Raw genomic sequence first — 18,093 nt, forward strand, 5'->3', positions numbered from 1 at the left:
TTTGAAATTTGGTTGAATTATATCTGCACTGTATACTTCTCCAAGGGGTTTGGTGGTTTCATCCTTTACTTTGTTGCTCACCTAAGCGGGCCAAGGCATAGATCAGCTTTCTATGTTTTTCTGTTTAGTGCATTTGTTGTATTTGTACAGCCTTTGCTGCACTTAGGAGGTTATTTCACGTGTGAAGTTTTCTGACCACTGAAAACTGATACTCTGAGACCTCTTCATGCTTTGGGCATTCAGCGAGAAATTGTATGGCTTTTAAGACAGAACTTGACAGGGTAATGTACAGTATAATATGACGTGACTGCCCACAGCGGCAGACTAAATTCAGAGAGTCTTAACTGCTGTGTTTTGCTAAGATCTCTGAAATTCCTTCTGTACTGCTGTGTTTGGTGGGTGTCCTGTGTGGGAGAGCATAGCTCAGTGCTGAGAGGAGGAGCTGGCTGTGCCAGCAGCTCCAATGCTAAACAGAGGCCGTCTTGCAGCTCTCTTGGCAGATACAACATTTACCCTTGCCCCTCCCAGTTTTGCTGTCAGTTTGCAGTGCAGAGGCATTACCTCCCAGGGCAAGAATGATAGACAAGTGCATTTAACTTCTGACCTAAACCCTTTCTTAAGAGCTCACTGAAGGTCTTGGTATTAATTGGCAGTGCTGGCAAGATCTTGTTTTATATCAGGTTGTCAGGTCAAAGCAGCTTGTTTTCCTCTAACTGTTATGCAAGCAATATGCATGAAGCTTTAATATCTGAGGTTTAAATTGAGATGAAAGGGCAGCTTTAGCACTGGTAGCCTGTAAAGCATGTTTTCAATGGGATGAGTAATTATGCACAGCAGGCAAACTGACTCAGCTGTTACCATATTTGCTATTGTACCAAACCATCTGTTTTTTGGGATGGTGTTACAGTGCCATCTGGAGATTCAAGATCCCTGTGGGAATGCAGCCATTTTCCTCTCTCTGGCTTGTACTTACTGCTTGCTCTCAGTGACTGTGCTGTTCCTGTTTAATCATGAGGCCACACCTGGATAACCACAGAGCCGTTTACAGGTACTTGTAATGGACACGGAGAGTCCTGCAGTCACAGGAGCTGAGGATTCAGTGTTCATGAGCAGAGATGGTGTCTGACCAGAGGCAGTTCAGCGCAGCCTGGGGTAGCTCTGGACTGGTGGCATGGCTGAGCAGGGCCCTAATTCTCAGTACTTTTATTCCTTTTCTTTCTTCATCTCCAAAATCTGTTTCTATGCTGCCTCCAAATCTTCCAGTCTCTTCCTAGTGTGTTGCTGGTCAGGTCTGGTGTTTCTGCACCAGACTGATGGAGGCTTCCACCAAATTCAGATCCTTTGCCGCTCCAGGGAACAAGAGGACGCCAACCAGGTCAGTGTCCTTGCTGCCTGGCCAAATGTCCTCTCTCCCTTTACCTTCAGCTTTCTTTTCCAGTGGTGAAAGGGTGCTGTCCTCCAACATCTCTTGATATCATGACCAGAAATTCACTTGTATCTTAGCAGTTATCTCTGCCCCCAGGGCACATTCTGTGGTATGTGGAATAGCCTATTTTGCACCTTGGAGTTAGCTACTGTCAGACTGGAGCTAGATTTATACAAGGTGTTTGGCCTGGTAGCTTTGGCTCTGGTTCTGCAAAAGCAAGGTAACTGAGGTGGCAAAAACCAGCAGAACCTCTGGTGAATCTTGCCTTGGTTTAGCTTAAAATGAAACGTGATGCTTCCTGTCTTAAATACATCAGGTGAGAGAATTGTTTGAGCTAAAAGGCACTATTGACATAGGAACAAAATAGCTGTGAATTTAGAAGAAAGTTTGCACTCCCCAGGGGAGTGAGGTTTGGGGTACAATTATGTAATGGGAGGGAGGAGAATGAGTAATGTTTTTTAAGATCAAAATTAATAAATTGATGACTAGTGAAATGACCAAGAATGACAGAGGTTTGAGTTCAGTAATTCAATAGCTCCCATTTAGACCATGTTTCTGGTGATTTACATTAGGTGCATGGATTGAAAAGGATTGGGATTTTTTATGAGGATTTTTTCTCAATGCAGGGGGTTCTGTGCAGTTAGGGGAAAATGGTTGTTAGCTGCAAGGGTTACCTCCCTAATACTAAATCAGAAAATAGACAACGCAAATAACTGAGGGGCTGTTGGAGACATTCTTACCTTGCTTTAGTGTGAATATTTTATCAAATCTGTAATGGAGTGTAGTACGAGAGATGTAATCATCTCTAACAAATCAGGTTTTTAGAGTCCAAAGCAAGCAGTATGAGCAAGGCAGAAATGTTCTGATACTTTCATAATCCCCAAAATATCTCAAACTGGAAGAGCATAGTAAGAGCAAGAAAACATATGGGATACGTCAATGCTTAGAGATGCAAATCTAGATTTTGGATCCTAAAGGAGAGTACATTAGAGCCCGGTCAGCTAAATGAATACCTCTAGTTTAGCAGACTGTGACCCCCTGAGTCCTCCTTTTCATGCTCTGGCCAGATAGCTGAGAGCACTCTGATGGGCAGGTTATATTTAGCCCCACTTCAGTTCTGCCTCTGATCCCTGCTTGTCTGCCCTGCACATCTTTGAACGCACTCAGTGAAGTCGATTTCAGATTCCAGCAGAAGAGCGAACGGCAAGTGCAGCCTCTGTTTGATGCTCTTTTTTCTTTTTTCTTCTTCTTTTTAAATGTGGATTCAGCTCCTTTGTAGTTTAGAATTTTAAAAGAAGTCTGTGAGAGGAGATTAAAATGCATGGCTCGTGCTGCCAGTGCCAGTGCTCGGTAGTTAACTTTTTGAAAATGAGCTGTTGTTAACATGCTTGACAACAATACAGAAAAATGTAAAAACTCTACAAAAAAATGTTCAGTGTTCTTGTTAGACATTTTAAATTACTTCATAGGTTAAAGAAATCAGAGGTCTTTGCCTGAAATCTAACCCCCTGCCACTGAACATTATGGTGAAGGACTGTGCTTTCTCGTACCCCCAAGAAAACTGTCTTGAATGAGTCAACCTTTGCCTTCAGTGGAATTTAAACTGACACTGAGCTTACCTGCTCCTTTTTACAAGAGAGATTTCTTTTGAGTCAGCTGTATTAAGTCATACTGTAGCACTAATGAGGCCTCTTGAGCATTATTTGACTCTTATAAAAACAAAACTGTGATCAATTAAGTGTAAATGAGTTGGTACTAGCACATGTGTCTGAAAGCAATCCACTTATAGAGAGCTAAACAGGCTGATCAGTGTCAGCGCTGCCTCTCCCCAGCACTCCTGGATGCAAACTTTGATTTGGCTTCCAGATGGAGCATCGGAAGCAATAAGGATCATGTGAAAATTCAGAAAATTTAATCAGGCACAATGGCCAAAAGTCTCCTGCTACAGGAGACTTTGCATCTACGAGGAAACTGCGAGCAGCAGCAGCCTCTCCTCTGTGCCTGCCCTTTGCAGACTTAAACTTCATTCTCAGGGTTGCTGGTGGTGGGTTGGGGCTCTTAGTAAACAAGGGCTATTAATATAATGTTGTGGAAAGTATAGAGAAAATAAGAAACTATCTTTAAGCATCTTCACATTTAGTGAAGATAATCATTGCATTTATCAAGATAAGAGAAAGAAATGCATCTTCACGTTGTGTTTGGCCAGAAGCTATGCTGGAAAGGATGGTTCGGTGCGTTGCTAGGCTGGGTTTTAAAAAGAATGACAATTTGATCTACTACTCTGAAGTTCTACAAAGGCCCAGTGTGAGTCTTGGAGAAGGAGCACTCTAGTGACCAAGGAGGAAGCTTCGTCAGCTGTTGGAAGGGTACTTGGTCATGACTAAAAGATACCATAAATAGATACCAGATTATTTATTTAATGTATGCTTAATTACAAGCTTTAGGAAAGATGAACTTTGGAAAAATACTTTTATGGTACTTATAATATCCTATTAAATAATAATATTCTGTTAGTTATTCTGCTTTTAATGATTTCTAGCTTATTAGAATTGGCAAAAATATATTAAAAAGTAACCACTTTTTTCATGACAAAGAAACCAGCCAATGGCTGTTTTGTTAGGAGCTTTGGAACATTTTGAGGATACTCATCTAACCAGGAACTTTGCCATACAGAATTTTGAACTAAGCTTTAAGAACTAAGTTTTGTCTGTAAATGAAAAACCAAGGTCTGGTCCTGCAGCCACTGGGTTTAGATAGTCCAGCTGGTCTTTTCCTCTCCTTGCTGTGGAGCAAGCCTGGAACACTGACAAAGGAGAAGGGGTGACCCTGGCAAGGTCAAGACCACAGTGCTAGATGTGGGTTTTATTAGGGATGCTCAAACATAACCAGTGGAAGGGCAGTTGTCAGGACATGAAGACACAGAGTAAAAGATAATTTCAGGGTTTTTCAAGCAACAAATTATCCTTCATTTAGCTCAAATCTATCCAAATCACTGATGGTTTTCTGCCCAACAATTTCTTGTGCATCGGAGAAAGGAACTCGGATCTAATCACCCTAATTTCAGTAGTGAACAGGTATGTGAATAAGGAACTGCCTCTGATGTCACCTGAAGTGTACCCCTCCTTGCTCTCCTTCCATGACTTGCACAAGATAAAGCAATTTCTCTTGTTCGTTCTTTTCTTTTCTGTGGTTAGGGAATGCACATCAGCAGCGGGGGATCCTGGCAGATCAGAGGCTTGGAAAAAATGCCTTTTTTCCTTTATAGGCTTCTCATGGTGGAAGAATTTCTTGTCAAAGTCCTTTTTGTTCTTAAAGTTATCTAAAGAACTCATCAATAAATAAGTCATAGACTTGAATCTTCCTCCAGCTGTTTGTGTCACCAATTCAAAGGGATTTTCTTAGACTTCCAAAGTTTACTCATCTTAAATTCAACAACCTGCAATACTACCAGAATAAGCATTTATCTTTCTTGGATCCACGGAGTGGGGTGTAACACGCAGTGAGTGCATGCATCTTGAACACGAGGAAAACTTCTTTACTGTGAGGGTGGCAGAGCATGGCCCAGGCTGCCCAGAGGGGCTGTGGAGTCTCCTTCTCTGCAGACATTCAAAACCCGCCTGGCCGTGTTCCTGTGTGACTGCTCTGGTGATCCTGCTCTGCAGGGGTTGGACTGGGGGAGCTTTTGAAGTCCCTTCCAACTCCTGACATTCTGTGATGCTGTGATCTTTGGCAGCTCCAGGCTGGTGGTAGTGAGCAATTATAGCAGTACTGGCACCTGCCCTGCTTTGCAAACCTATCTAGGGCCATGACATGTGCTCCCAAGCCTGCTCTTCAGTGACATCCAGACTAAGCACGGAATTATAGGGATATTGGTGGGGGGTGGGGGGGGGTGTCACATCACAACAGCATCATGTGGCGTTGCAGACATATTCCAGGTAGAATAATGCGGCAGTGGTGTGTTTGGATGTAAACTCTTTGTGACTCTGTGCTCTTCGAAACTAAATTCTGTTCATCCCCAAGCTTGTTTGTGCTACCACAACATTTCAGCTTGCAGAGGGACATAGCCCTTCTAGATGTGTTAGTGCAGAAGAACGAACTCTTAAATGAATTTCCATTACTCTAGAAGGTAAGTCTAGGAGGAAAATATGATGTGCTTCCTGAAAACTAGTCAGGGTTAGCCAATAGACTGGATTAGCCTTAGCCTTATTGAAAAGATCTGAAGAACAGTTTCCATCCCATTACTTTAATAATTCCAATTAGGATTTATTAAGAAATAAGAGAGAAACAGAGAGAGAGAGCACCATCATGCTGCAGGATGAATGAGTGGTGTACCAGCATCTTGAACATGGCTTGCAGTCCTTTGCTGCTGTCTCAGAAAGAGTTCAGTGGAAATAGAAAGATGCAAAGAAGGGATGGTCAAAGGATGCTCAATGCCTTTGGTGCTTCTCAGAGTGGGATGCTTCAGCTTGGAAAAGAGATAACAAAGGGAAGATCTACAAAATCACAAGTGGCAGATAGAAAAACGGTCAGGATCAACTGTTTGCTCTCTTTCTATTCGGGGAATTCGAGGAATTCGGGGCTATCAGGCAAGGTAGTAGGAGTCAGGTTCCAAAAATTGAAACCTGGTCGGTCCTCATGCAAAGGGTTATAGATCTGTGAAACTTCTTGCTGAAGGACCTGTATTAAAATGGAACAGCAATCATAGAAAGACAAGAGCATGGAGTGAGTATACTGCTAGTAACTGATGAAACTTCTTGATCCCAGATCTGGCTTTCAGTTTAATAATAAGCATCAAAGTAAGATATACGCACCAGTTCCGTGAAAGATTCAGAGCTGTCCTACTCAGATAATCCGTCTGAGTGGCAATGAGTGGCAATGCTCTTATTCAAAACAGCCAAAAGAGGAATGAAATGCCTCACATTCTAGTACCAGAGCTTAAAATTAAAATAACCCAACAGGTTGCCAGTTTAGAAAATTTTCATGGGCGCAGTCTGGCTTCTCAGCACTTTATGAAAGATTGAGTGGATAAATTGGTTAAAAATGATCTAATGGTTTTCAGCCTAATACCAACGCTTGTTTGTAAGAACTTATGAGTATAGTCTGTGCCGTTAGCCTCCCTGGAGCTGGTGCTAGGTATCTGGCTACAATCTTCTGCTGAAGATTAATGAATTCATACACATGGAAGCATCGGACAGAGAAGTGTTAGCAGGCACTAGCATTATTTGTAATTATTAGTGAAATCTTCGTATGACAGAAGGCATGAACTGCCTTTCTAGGTTGTCCCATAAAACAAGGATTAAACACTACTGCAAACACTGTTAAAATGTTAATAATTGCGAACCGTGTCTATGAGATGCTTAAGAGGAAATTGCAGTCTGAATTATTTTAATTTCATCAGCTGCACAGCCTGTGCATCCAGAGCACTGTGGGAACGTGAATGTGATTTGTTTAATTGCTCTCTTTGGGCTTGTGGAATTTTGCAAATGAACCTTTACAGATCTGTGGTTTTTTCTTGATTTGTTTTTTAAATTATTATTTTCTGTTTTGCTTTTCCAACAGGAATGTCCTAGTGGGGTTGTTAATGAAGAGACATTCAAACAGATCTATGCACAGTTTTTTCCTCATGGAGGTAAGCAGAGCACTTTGCGTCTGTTGGGTTTACTGAAGCATGCCTTAACATTCATTACTGCCAGCTGGCTGCAAAAGTACTTCAGATAATCTGTGCAAGAAATGGGAATTGATCTTTAGCTTTGCAGGATCTAAAACAGAAACACAAATAGCAAGGTAATAAAATTGTTAGACCCTTTGAACAGTTATTTCACAAACTCACATTAAAGATTGCCACTAGTTGTCAGCCCTTTATTCTACACTAAACAGTGCACTCGTCTAAGATAGGAACTGGGGATTGATGCTTTTTTCTGTCCTGACATTCTGGGTAGCAGGAAGCTGAATCACTTCGCCTCCGTGAGTCTTTGCTTCCTTGCTGTTGGACTGCTGTGTGTGCTGTATCTAGCACAGAAGAGTCCCAGACCTTATTTTGGCCTGCAAATTAATCAAAACCTCCCTAAAATTCTTCAAGCAGTTCCTAGTCGATATGTGAAAACCTCGCTACGGGAAAGCATCATTTTTGGTGTTTGTGTGACTAATTAAGACGGGATCACTTCATGTATTGGAATATTAAAGTATTGTATTAAAGTTCTCAAATCATGTGTGCTCCTGCCTTTTAAAACCACCAAGAATCTCTATGTTCTTCTAACCAGATATGTTCTGTTGAGGATACTGTTCTCAAACTGAAAGAAATGAATCAAGGGTTTATGTGTCTTTGAGGTAAAAGATCCAGTATTTGTGACTTTCTGATTATGTTCTGCTTTGTGGTACCTGCAGAATATACTCATTGTGGAATGGTGACTAAAGTTTCTGCAAAAGTGTGTATGTGCATGTGCATTTACTTTAAAAAGGCCATCAACAAGTGCTTTCTCAACTAAATGTCAAGATAATGTATTATGCTTATGTTTTACAGCGCATGTGGCCTCAAACGTGCACCTATAATAAGTTAGCATGACATTTCAGTAGGGACTTGATTTCCTAGTGTTGTTGCTTTTGTTTCCGATATAAAAAGCAACCATTCAATTTAAATTTTTAACAAATATGCAAAAGAATAAGTATTTATAATCTTACTACTATTTCTGGATGTGTTTTGTGTTTTCAAACTAAATTCTGGTAAGACCGAGGAACTCCAGTTATCCCAAGTAACTGCACAAACTAACTCCGTTAAGTGAAACGCCTCGGGTGACTCCTTCCTTCCCATGTGTGAAAGACAATCAGGCACAGAAACTTTGTGTTTTCATGGATAGATAACTTTTTGCCCTCTACTGAGGATAACAAAAACTTGCCTTTTTTTGATGTCCCACTCACTTGAAATGTGTTTCTCCCTTGGTTAATGGGGACAGTAGTACATCCATGCTTAATAATAAATCAGTTTGACAGCAGATGTGATTTTGTATTTTACACTGCTTTCTTTCACTTGGTTTCCAAACTGTTTGCATAACTGTAGTGCCATAAATTGTGAGATTTCAGATTCCTCAGATATTTTTTTTTCACTTTTATGGCTCTCTGTACAAATAAATTTGTACATTCCAGAGATAGTAAAGTACCTCTGAATTATAAAAAAATTGTGTACTGTAATCCCAGGCTTCTGATATTTTTGTTACAAACAATTCCTATACTTGACAGGCTTTCATTTTTCCTCACCATCATATGATACTCGTGATCTAGTGTTTCTTAGTGTACATCGTACACTGTTGAACTAAGACCCTAATTTAGTATTTTTAGTTCATAATTTAGTCTAGCTTAATAGGAGTTTTTTTTGTAGGAGTGTCCCACAAATAATTTGATGGTTTTCTTCTGGAGCTGTTTTATTTCATCATCTTTCTCTTAAAAATGTAGTAGACTATTTTTTTTTCCTGAAGTCCAGTGTGTCAGCCCTTACAGATGACAGTGACTTACGTATTTGATTTTTCTGCACACTGTTACACTTTCCTGGAAGTCTTCAGGTCAGGCATACACCTGATTGATTGCTTTTCTCCATACCATTGCTGTTTTTCCCAGTTAACCCTTCACAGGGTCATGGAAACCGTTCTTCTCATCAGAAAAGATTTTCTAAAACCAGCAGTTTAAGATTTAGAGGGACAAAAATATGCCTCAGATGAGATTACTCCAGTTAACAGCCATCCTTCACATGGTCATGGAAACTGTTCTTCTCAACAGAAAAGATTTTCTAAAACCAGCAGTTTAAGATTTAGAGGGACAAAAATATGCCTCAGATGAGATTACTCTCTAACAGTCATGGGTCAAACTTATGTTACTGGCACTAGACCCTTCTGAAGATGGGCAGTCCCTGGGAACCTCCGCTGTATCTCACACAGAGCAAAAGGTAGAGGAAGGAAGCACACATGCTGCGCTCACTCTGGTGCTTTTGCTGCATTTCCCACCAGAGCTAATAGTCCATTTGCCCCAGAGACACTCTTGGAAGGTGTTTTTTGCTCATTCTTTCAAGTGCAGCCCCAGAATCCACCAGATAATTTCTACTGTAATAAAACCTTTTACGTTTCAAGGCTGTTTTAAGGAAGGGTGTGGGGAGTATATAAGTCTGTGTTAACATTTGCTGGTTCATAGAACAGCTGGCAATGCTACAGAGTTGGTTTTTATACAAAAAGAAAATACGATCACAAATGTTTAGAGCCATCAGTGTGTAATGAACTGTTGTACCAATTGGTGCCCTTTGTGTTTTTCAGATGCTAGCATGTATGCACATTATCTCTTTAATGCATTTGACACTGCACAAAATGGCTCGGTGAAGTTTGAGGTAATTGTTTTACATCCTCCTTTGATGCCTCTTTCTCAGTTTTATTTTTAAGCTTTTCCAACCGTTCTTCATTGTAAACTGGTAGGATTTGTTGGATTATGGGTTTAAGTCTAAAAGCAGTTGATATCTTGACTGGTTCACTTTTGTTTATGCAGGTGGAGCTGCGTGTTTCCTTTCACTAAAGAAACGTAGAGATTACATTATTCAGTACCACGGTGCAGAGATTTGTGTAGCAGAGCAGAGAGGTCGGCAACAGTCCCATCCAACGATTTGCACAGATAGTTTGGATGTCAAAGAAAAGTCAGAACATTGTGTGTTGTCTTCAGTCATCATGCATTGCAGGGTTACGTTTGTATGTTCCTGGAATACTGTAGGTTGGGATTTTTTTTAGCTTATTTGACATATTGGACAAGCATCTCGGGTACTTTTTTCCTAGGGAAACCAAATCCATCCTTTAACTAAAAGACTTGTTGCTGTGGCTACAAATAGCCATCCTTCAAGCTCACACACGTAGTTGGAGTGGTAGTTCAGTCATAGGCCTGTGGAGAATGAACTTCATAGTTTTGAAGACAATTTACTAGGATCATAAATCTAGAAGCCATAAGCAATGTTGCCTTTGCTATCAAATGGCTAAGAACTCCAGTAATTTCCAGGTAAGACTGAGAAACTAGTTCATTTATCAAATGGAACATGGGAATATTGCCACACGTGTATCTGTGTGTCTGTAGCAATGGCTGCAGTGGGAGTTTTGCGTATAGCAGCTACTCAGTACTTAGAGGTTTTCAGAAACCTAAACAGGCTGAGACGCAGCAAAATGCTTAGATAAGTATTTATTAAAAAATAAAAAATGTGCTGAGCTTTCCTTCCTGGCAAACTTGTCCCTTTAGTGGTTGTCAGACATAAGCATTTTGTCCCCTTTTTTGTGTGGTTCAGCAAATTCAAATACCTCTGAGCCTTAGGAATAAGGAGCAAAGGTTTCTAAGAAGTGATGCACAGCCCCATGCAGAGCTAATGGAGATAACATAAGAAGGACTAAGTACATTAAATGAGGTACCAGGAACTGGGTAGCTCTGTTAGCTTGAAGCTCTGCCTGTACTAATAAATCCCTGTGGTGATGCTACTTAACAATGTCTGAGCCATCATGCAGTATGAATAATAATTCAAAGTTATTGAAAGCAATAACTTTACTGTAATTTAAAAAAAATGCAGTTAATGTGCTATGTCTCAGACTGAGTAATTAGTGGTAAAAATCACATCTGGTCAAGCCTGACAGAGTTTGCCAGAGAATTCCTTGTTCACTGGTACCCTAGGTCCTGGGGTAAGAGTCCAGCTGTGTGTCGGTTTGAGTGACTCCTTGGAGCAGACCATTTCTAGGAGAGAAATGGCCACTGGAGCATCTCACGGTGATCTTAAAACCAGACATATATTTTGCCCTGCTTACAGTCATGCAGTATTTAGAGTTTAGAGCATGATAAATTCGGATAGCAAGTGTGTCAGCTTCCAGCCTTGAGCATACTGTGCTGTTCCTGGCAAGTCCAAGGAGTCAGGGCAGCTGCTCTCCTATTGACTTTAGGATCCAAGTCTGCCTGACTTGGACTGGATCTGCTATTAAGCCAATGCCATTTTCACACCACTTAGCCCAGGACTTAGGAGGTTTTAAGGCTGCAGCACCCATTATGTCTTCCTGGCCTTCCAGAAAGGTTGGCCTTTATAGTGGCAGTTGGGTACTTGAGGACTTTTCTGATTTTTGTGGTTATCACATACACATTTATTAGTGTGACAGTACTCAGACCATCTTATCGGATGCCATGTTCATTGACTTCAGTCAGAGAGGACGCATTTTTGGAAAAGGGAGTCAGAAAAGATTGATAACCATATGCTCGATCCAGAACCGATAAGTCTTTTGACTGGCAGTATGTAAAAAAGATGACTTTGAAGAGGGTATTATGAAAATTCACATTTCTGTCTCTGCCCTGAACCAGGATTTTGTGATGGCATTGTCCATTCTGTTGCGGGGAACTGTTCATGAAAAGTTAAGATGGACGTTTAATCTGTACGACATAAATAAGGATGGCTATATAAACAAGGAGGTAAGGCTGTTCCCCACAAATGTAGTTGATTTCTGAAGAGAGCTGACTGGTTTCTGTTGCAGAGCACAGTTAATTTTGCATGCAGCTAATTAAATGCAAATTGAACGACTTGAGCATTTATCTGTGTCTAAGTGCACAATGATCTTGTATTGCATGATTCTGTGACATGTTTTTCTATATTACAGTGCCTTTAATGGATTGCTTTAGCCAGGAGCAAAATCCTAGTTACAGCTATAAGCAACGTAACGTTTGTGAAGGGTAGGGTGACAGTGACAATAGCTACTTGGTGACTGAGGCACAAGTGGTTTCTGGCTGCAATAGGAGGCATGGTGTAGGCTCACCTGCAGCACTCCAAGTCCTCAGCACCACTCCCAAGTCCTGCATTATCTTCTGGTTTTATCTTCTTCTCTGGTATTGCTTGTTCCCTTTGTGGGGAGCCTTGGTTTTGAGCACAATAACCTGAGTGTTTTGCAGATCTATCTTCTCAAATTTGTTGTGCGTACCTGGAGGGTTTGTGCTGCTACTGATCATGGAGTTCTGTGGTGATTTGTGGTGTGGAGAAGGGCCAGCTTCCCAGTGACTGCTGTGAAGGTCCCTGACCCGGAGGAGGCACTGGGACAAGGTCGGTGCCGCAGTGCTCAGGACCAAGCACACCACTGCAGCCCAGCACTGTCCCCAGCAGCTGCCATGGCAAGGCACGTGTCCTGCAGTGCTGCCTGGCCAGAGGAGGGAAGTGAGCACTGCAGGCACCTCCAGCACGGCTGTAGCAAAGTCATGCACCATCAGAAAAAAGGTCTTGTTTTTTATAGGTGAACTTGTATACAACAATACCTCTGTCTGCCTACACATGTATAGGCATTCCCTATGCTGTTTTCTAATAGGAGAAGGAAGGTGAAGGAAAGGGCAGTGAAAGAAAGAAATGTGCTGTCATTTCTATTAGTTTCTCTTTTTTGTTTGTGCTGTCATACCACTACTGCAGGAAATGATGGATATTGTAAAGGCAATTTATGATATGATGGGAAAGTACACGTATCCAGTGCTCAAGGAAGATGCTCCAAGGCAGCATGTAGAAGTATTCTTCCAGGTACTTGATTTTTTAATGTGTTTTTCTTACCACTTGAGCTATGCTTTACTGTAAAGTTAGCCCCAGGTTCCATCCTATGCCCCACTATATATTCCAGAGTAAGCCCTAGCAGCCATTCAGCCTAACACTGCTTATTTCCTGGCTCCAAAGGTATCTCATATGTCTCTTAGCCCAACTCTTTGCGTTGGGTTGTGCCACATCCAGTGAGTCTGAAGGCTCTGCATATATTGCAGCCCGTCTGTGCTGCTTCTCTCAACTGCCTGTAGAGAGATGGGAGTATGGGTGCTGGTTGGTGAGGCAGTGAATAAATAAATGATGTCATAACGGCAGAGCCTGTGAATGTCAAGGAAGGAATAGTTGGAGATTACCTCAAAGGGCTTTAAATGCCAGAGTAAACAAGTCCTTATCAGTCAGAAAATGTGTCCAATGACAGCGAATATGTAACCTAAGCTTGTAAAAGTGCCCTGGATTTATTCAAGTTGCATCAAATATGATATTATACTGTAACTGCAGTGTTAGCTATGGAAACAATTTTTATTTTATTTTATTTTATTTTACAGAAAATGGATAAAAACAAAGATGGTGTTGTAACTTTAGATGAGTTTATTGAATCGTGTCAGGAGGTAAGAATGGAATTATATCTGCAATGGAAGGTCTAGCTCATGTCACAGCATTTGCTTTCCCTTTGGACAAACTCCATTTGAAACAAGGTGCTGCTCGGAATCTCAGGTTTCCTTTGCTCTGTGAAAAACACAGCTTCAAGACTGAGTTTCTGCTGTGCTCTGTGAAGCCTGTGACTGAACAGGGAAGTAAGGTCAGACTGATCACAGGAGAGGTCCTCTTCATTTCCAGTGCTGGTGGTTGGTGGTTTTGTTTTCCTGAGTGAACTGCAGTACCTGATTCTGTAGGCAAGCAGGTATCTCTAGAGAAAGCTTATAACACCCTTAAACTTCCTTTTTCCTTAGTATTTTTTTAAGAGGCTGATACTGTCTCTGTGCACTGCCCCAGATGACATTAGCAGGTATCATATCGCTGCAACTGCCCAGAGCCCAAAGTCTCTAAAAATCTTTGCAGCACTGACTTATAAAACCAGGGGATGTTTTCATGGTCAGTCATTAAAAGCAAATGCTGTCATCATAGCAATGACTTTGTGTGTGTGTGTGTGTGTGTGTGTGTGTGTGTGTGTGTGTGTATTTTGGAAATAATCTCTCTCTTGCAAATTCTGTATGTTAGGTTGGCTGTAATAAATATTTGCAGGTGTTTTTAGCACTGGTACAAAGACAAGCATGTGCATTAACATGTAACTGGCCAAGTGTCTCTTGCCTTATACTGTAACTGTGTGAATGTTTGTTCAGAGACACCTCTGATATTTAACCAGTACAATAATGGCCTCTGTATTTTAGAAAGTTTACATTGATGCAAATAATTGCATACCAGCTGTACCGTGTGTTTTACTTTTCCTGCAGAAATCCTTTCTGTTCTGCCATCAGACAGCTCTCCTGGACCTGGGCAATGGGAAGAGGCTCACTGTGGAGGGCTAGGCTGTCTTCCCACTGCTTCTGTATTAAGTGTGGCCACATCCAGATTAGTTCTCGGTCAGGGACTGAAGGCACCAAAATCCTTGTTAGCAAAATACAAGGCTATTTTTTTTCAACTACTTCATTCTTGGTCCCTCCTGATTGTGTAGCTTATTTTTGACCTCATCTTTAATTTGATGATGTGTGTTGTGTATTATTCTTCACATTCATCGTTTGCCTTCAGGCTGGATGTGTGTGTGCAATTAGTGGACTTGGTATTGAGGCAGCTTTACTTCATTTTTAACTGTTACAGTTTAATGCTGTGCTGTAGTTTGGGGTTTGCTCCTTCTGTTGATGTCCTTGCACTAGGAGCTGTGCTGACTGCTGCACTGTCATGTGTGGATTCCTAGCAGAAAGCAGTGAGCCCTGCAACACTAAGATGTTTGGGGGTTTTTTCCTTACGAAAAACAAACCAAAGTGCCCTATAGTGCTTATCTTTGCCATTTCTGAGGATGTGGCTCATGGGCAGTGAACTCTTAGCATTGCTTTGGAGAAAATAATTGGCTTCCCATGCAAGGCAATGCCTTGTACTAGTACCCACCAACCCGTATTGGAAGTGAGATAGATCGAAGCAGCCTCAACATAAGATAGAGGAATGAGATGCAATAGATCTCTTAATTTGCTCAGTATGGAAAATCATTTTCATGTTACATGCAAACAGTTTTTCTAACTTTTGGAATAACTGAATTCCTGGGGGAAAAATCATCATTATATTTTTGAGTATCACTCTGGTTATTACCTCAAAGTGCAATTTTGGGACTTCATGAGAAACAATCCAGAGTTTCCCTTGTGTGTTTCCAACTCACTCATTTGGATCTAGGAACTTCAGTGAAGCTGAGATTGCTTCTATATAAGGTTTGACCTGGTTGTATTTCAGGGATGAAGTGGTCCTTCAAGGCAGCTGGATTGTTTGTTCAAAACCTGCATTTCATTTTGACTTTTGAAGCACGTTAACTTATATATTTGCATATTCACAATCAACGAAATGCAGTTGGGTGCTGAATTCTGTGGGTTCAGTACATGAATATCAAGCTTATGAGAAGATCCTGTGTTTGCATGCCTCAAACCAACTAAGGTGCCAAAGTAAGAGACAACTGCTTTGCTGATCTGGACCTGATCACTGATTCAGTTCCAGCTCATCGAGAATGAAAAGCTTTATGGAAGCAAGGCTGTTGCTTGCAGTAGCAGCTGCAGAGCCCCTCCTGTGCCATGCAGAGTTAGGAGTCGTGCTTGTCAGTGCTGGTTTTATGAAAATGTCTTCTCATTGCTTTCAGGATGACAATATCATGCGATCCTTACAGCTCTTTGAGAACGTGATGTAACCGTGTCTGAAGAGTGCTGCAGGAGCCAGAGACTTTCTGTGTAACAAAGACCTCCTTTCTGGGTGGAAGCTTTTTACAATTCAGCCATGTTCAGTGTGTGAGGATTTTGTATGACATCTCCAACCAAATGGCAACCGAATGCGACTGATCCCACCTCTTCTCCCCAAGAGATGCCGGTGGACCTTTGTTTCATTTTGGAAGCATGTGAATATTTTAATAAATCCTGACGAGAGAACTGCTGCTCAAAGTTCAATGAGTAATACACAGCATTGTTTGCTAGGCACAAGTCCTGCTTTTAATCTAGCAAGCTTGATTACATATGATAGCACATGTTGATAGCTTACTCAACCATCTATCGCAAGTGAAAAGCTCAGTCCATACTACCATACGACAAAATGCTTTATGAATGCCTTGCCATTAATCTGCTTCGACAAAAGTCAAATTTACCAGGGCATTCTGTAAAAAAATGAAGACTAAATATACCTAGGATGTTAAAGAGACAGCCCATGTAGCCAATATCTCCATTTCTGCAGAGATCCTCCTTCTCCTCTCGCATGCACTGGTCCCACCACGCTGAGTTTGGTGGAGCTTTTCCTGAATACATTAACCAGAGAATCTTCATGCCAGGGTGAGCCAGAAAGGAGCAAAACATGTGTTGCACATACAAATTCCAAACTACAGAACAAATCCAGTTCAGTGACGGTGAGTTCTTGCAAGACTGGGCGGGTTTATAAAGGCTGATACAGGAAGATGAATACCTGCTCTGGTCCAAGCCACCTTCTGCAGTCCCAGCTCATGGTGGGACACCAAGTGATTCTCCAGTGTGCGTCTCAGCAGCACCGTGGTCATATGCTATGATCCTTTTGGTGTAATTTGTAACACACTTCCTAGATTCATAATTTGAATGTTTGTATTTTCCGTTGGAAGTGATGGTAAAGTGTTGCCCACTTTATGGATTTTTAAGTTTTTCTTAGTGCAGAAAAGGGCACAGCTGATGCAGCTGTGTCTGCACACTCAGACCTTGGCATCCACAAAGTACCCAGTGGGTTTGATTTGAAGCTGTTCAGTTGTTACTAGTCTGAATTATCTGCCAGGCCCATATATCCCTTCGGCTAATGTAACATTTTCTGTAGCAAAATCTTTTTTCCTACAAGGCAGTTGCATCACTTGTGCAAGTCCTGGTTTTGTACTAATGTTAAATAGAGCATTGTTTTGGGGGTTGTTTTTTTGAAGTAGTAAAACAGAAAGAATCATATAGTGAAATTACACCAAGATTGGATTTTTTCCAGTAGATTATTTGTCAGCTGAGGAACATGTCAGAGCCTGCTTTGTAGAAGACTCTTAAAGTTAACACATCAGGGTGCCATTGCAGTCTCCAGGCAGCCGATGGCTGAGAAACCAAGGGAAGGAAGGAACAGCCAACTTTTCCAGCTGCTCAGACCACAGAGAAAGCAGAGTCCCTGCCATAGTGCAACATTGCTCCCATCTAGTAAGCATATATTTTTATTATATCAGATACTATATTAAAAATATACTGTTAGCAGTGAAGATATATTTTAAACACTATGTAAGTGGAAGCTTTTTATAATATAAAATATATAGAATGCCTCATTTCTGTAGCCCTATATTTTATAAAAATTTAATCTGTTGAACTATTCCTGATTATAAAAGTAGGTCTGATCAGTACTAGTGCAATGCTATGCTTTATCTCCAAGATGGGATGTTTTCCCCTTTTACTGTGCTCCTCCATACCCTTCTTATTCCTTTAAGTTGCCCACTTGTCATCAAAAGTGCTATTCAAGTGAGGGAAGTTATATGTATACTGGAATGACACCCTAGTCTATCCTGTTTGTTGCCTTTCATACAAATACCATTAATGAATTCCTTCCTAGCAATGACACAGAGCATAACAACTCCAATTATGTGCTGTGCTTTGCAGAAGTGGTGCAATGCTGTGAGAGTAGCCTTGTCCTCCTTGTCTAGTTTTTATTTAATAGGCACTTGATAAACACATCAGTTGTAGCTGAAATAAGGCACAATGTTTGCACTATTCCTTCTTGATTCTTCTTGCAATTACTTTAGCAAATGACAGAATTTAATATAATGAATAGTCTGCTTTCTTTCCCCAGACCAAAAGTGCATGTTTGTTGTCTGTCTAAGCAGTTCCAGCTGAGGGAAAAGTGGTCAAGATAATGGAAAGCCATCATTTGCATTAGGCTAGCACAGTGC

At 41.1% G+C, this 18,093-nt stretch overlaps 1 protein-coding gene across 3 annotated transcripts in view; it reads left to right on the forward strand.

Moving 5' to 3' along the window:
- The window catches only part of KCNIP1 (Kv channel interacting protein 1), a 58,767-nt gene extending 42,670 nt beyond the window's left edge, over positions 1-16,097 (forward strand). For all 3 annotated transcript variants that reach the window (XM_010178565.1, XM_010178564.1, XM_010178566.1), the window contains 6 exons: positions 6,986-7,055; positions 9,721-9,791; positions 11,774-11,881; positions 12,861-12,965; positions 13,526-13,588; positions 15,817-16,097. In XM_010178565.1, the coding sequence (XP_010176867.1) occupies positions 6,986-7,055; positions 9,721-9,791; positions 11,774-11,881; positions 12,861-12,965; positions 13,526-13,588; positions 15,817-15,864 (465 nt within the window). In that variant the 3' untranslated portion in view covers positions 15,865-16,097. The remainder of the gene's footprint in view (positions 1-6,985; positions 7,056-9,720; positions 9,792-11,773; positions 11,882-12,860; positions 12,966-13,525; positions 13,589-15,816) is intronic.
- The last annotated feature ends 1,996 nt before the right edge of the window (positions 16,098-18,093 follow it).

This window comes from Mesitornis unicolor, unplaced genomic scaffold (genome assembly GCF_000695765.1).
Source record: "Mesitornis unicolor isolate BGI_N332 unplaced genomic scaffold, ASM69576v1 scaffold2322, whole genome shotgun sequence".
Taxonomy (NCBI): Eukaryota; Metazoa; Chordata; class Aves; order Mesitornithiformes; family Mesitornithidae; genus Mesitornis; species Mesitornis unicolor.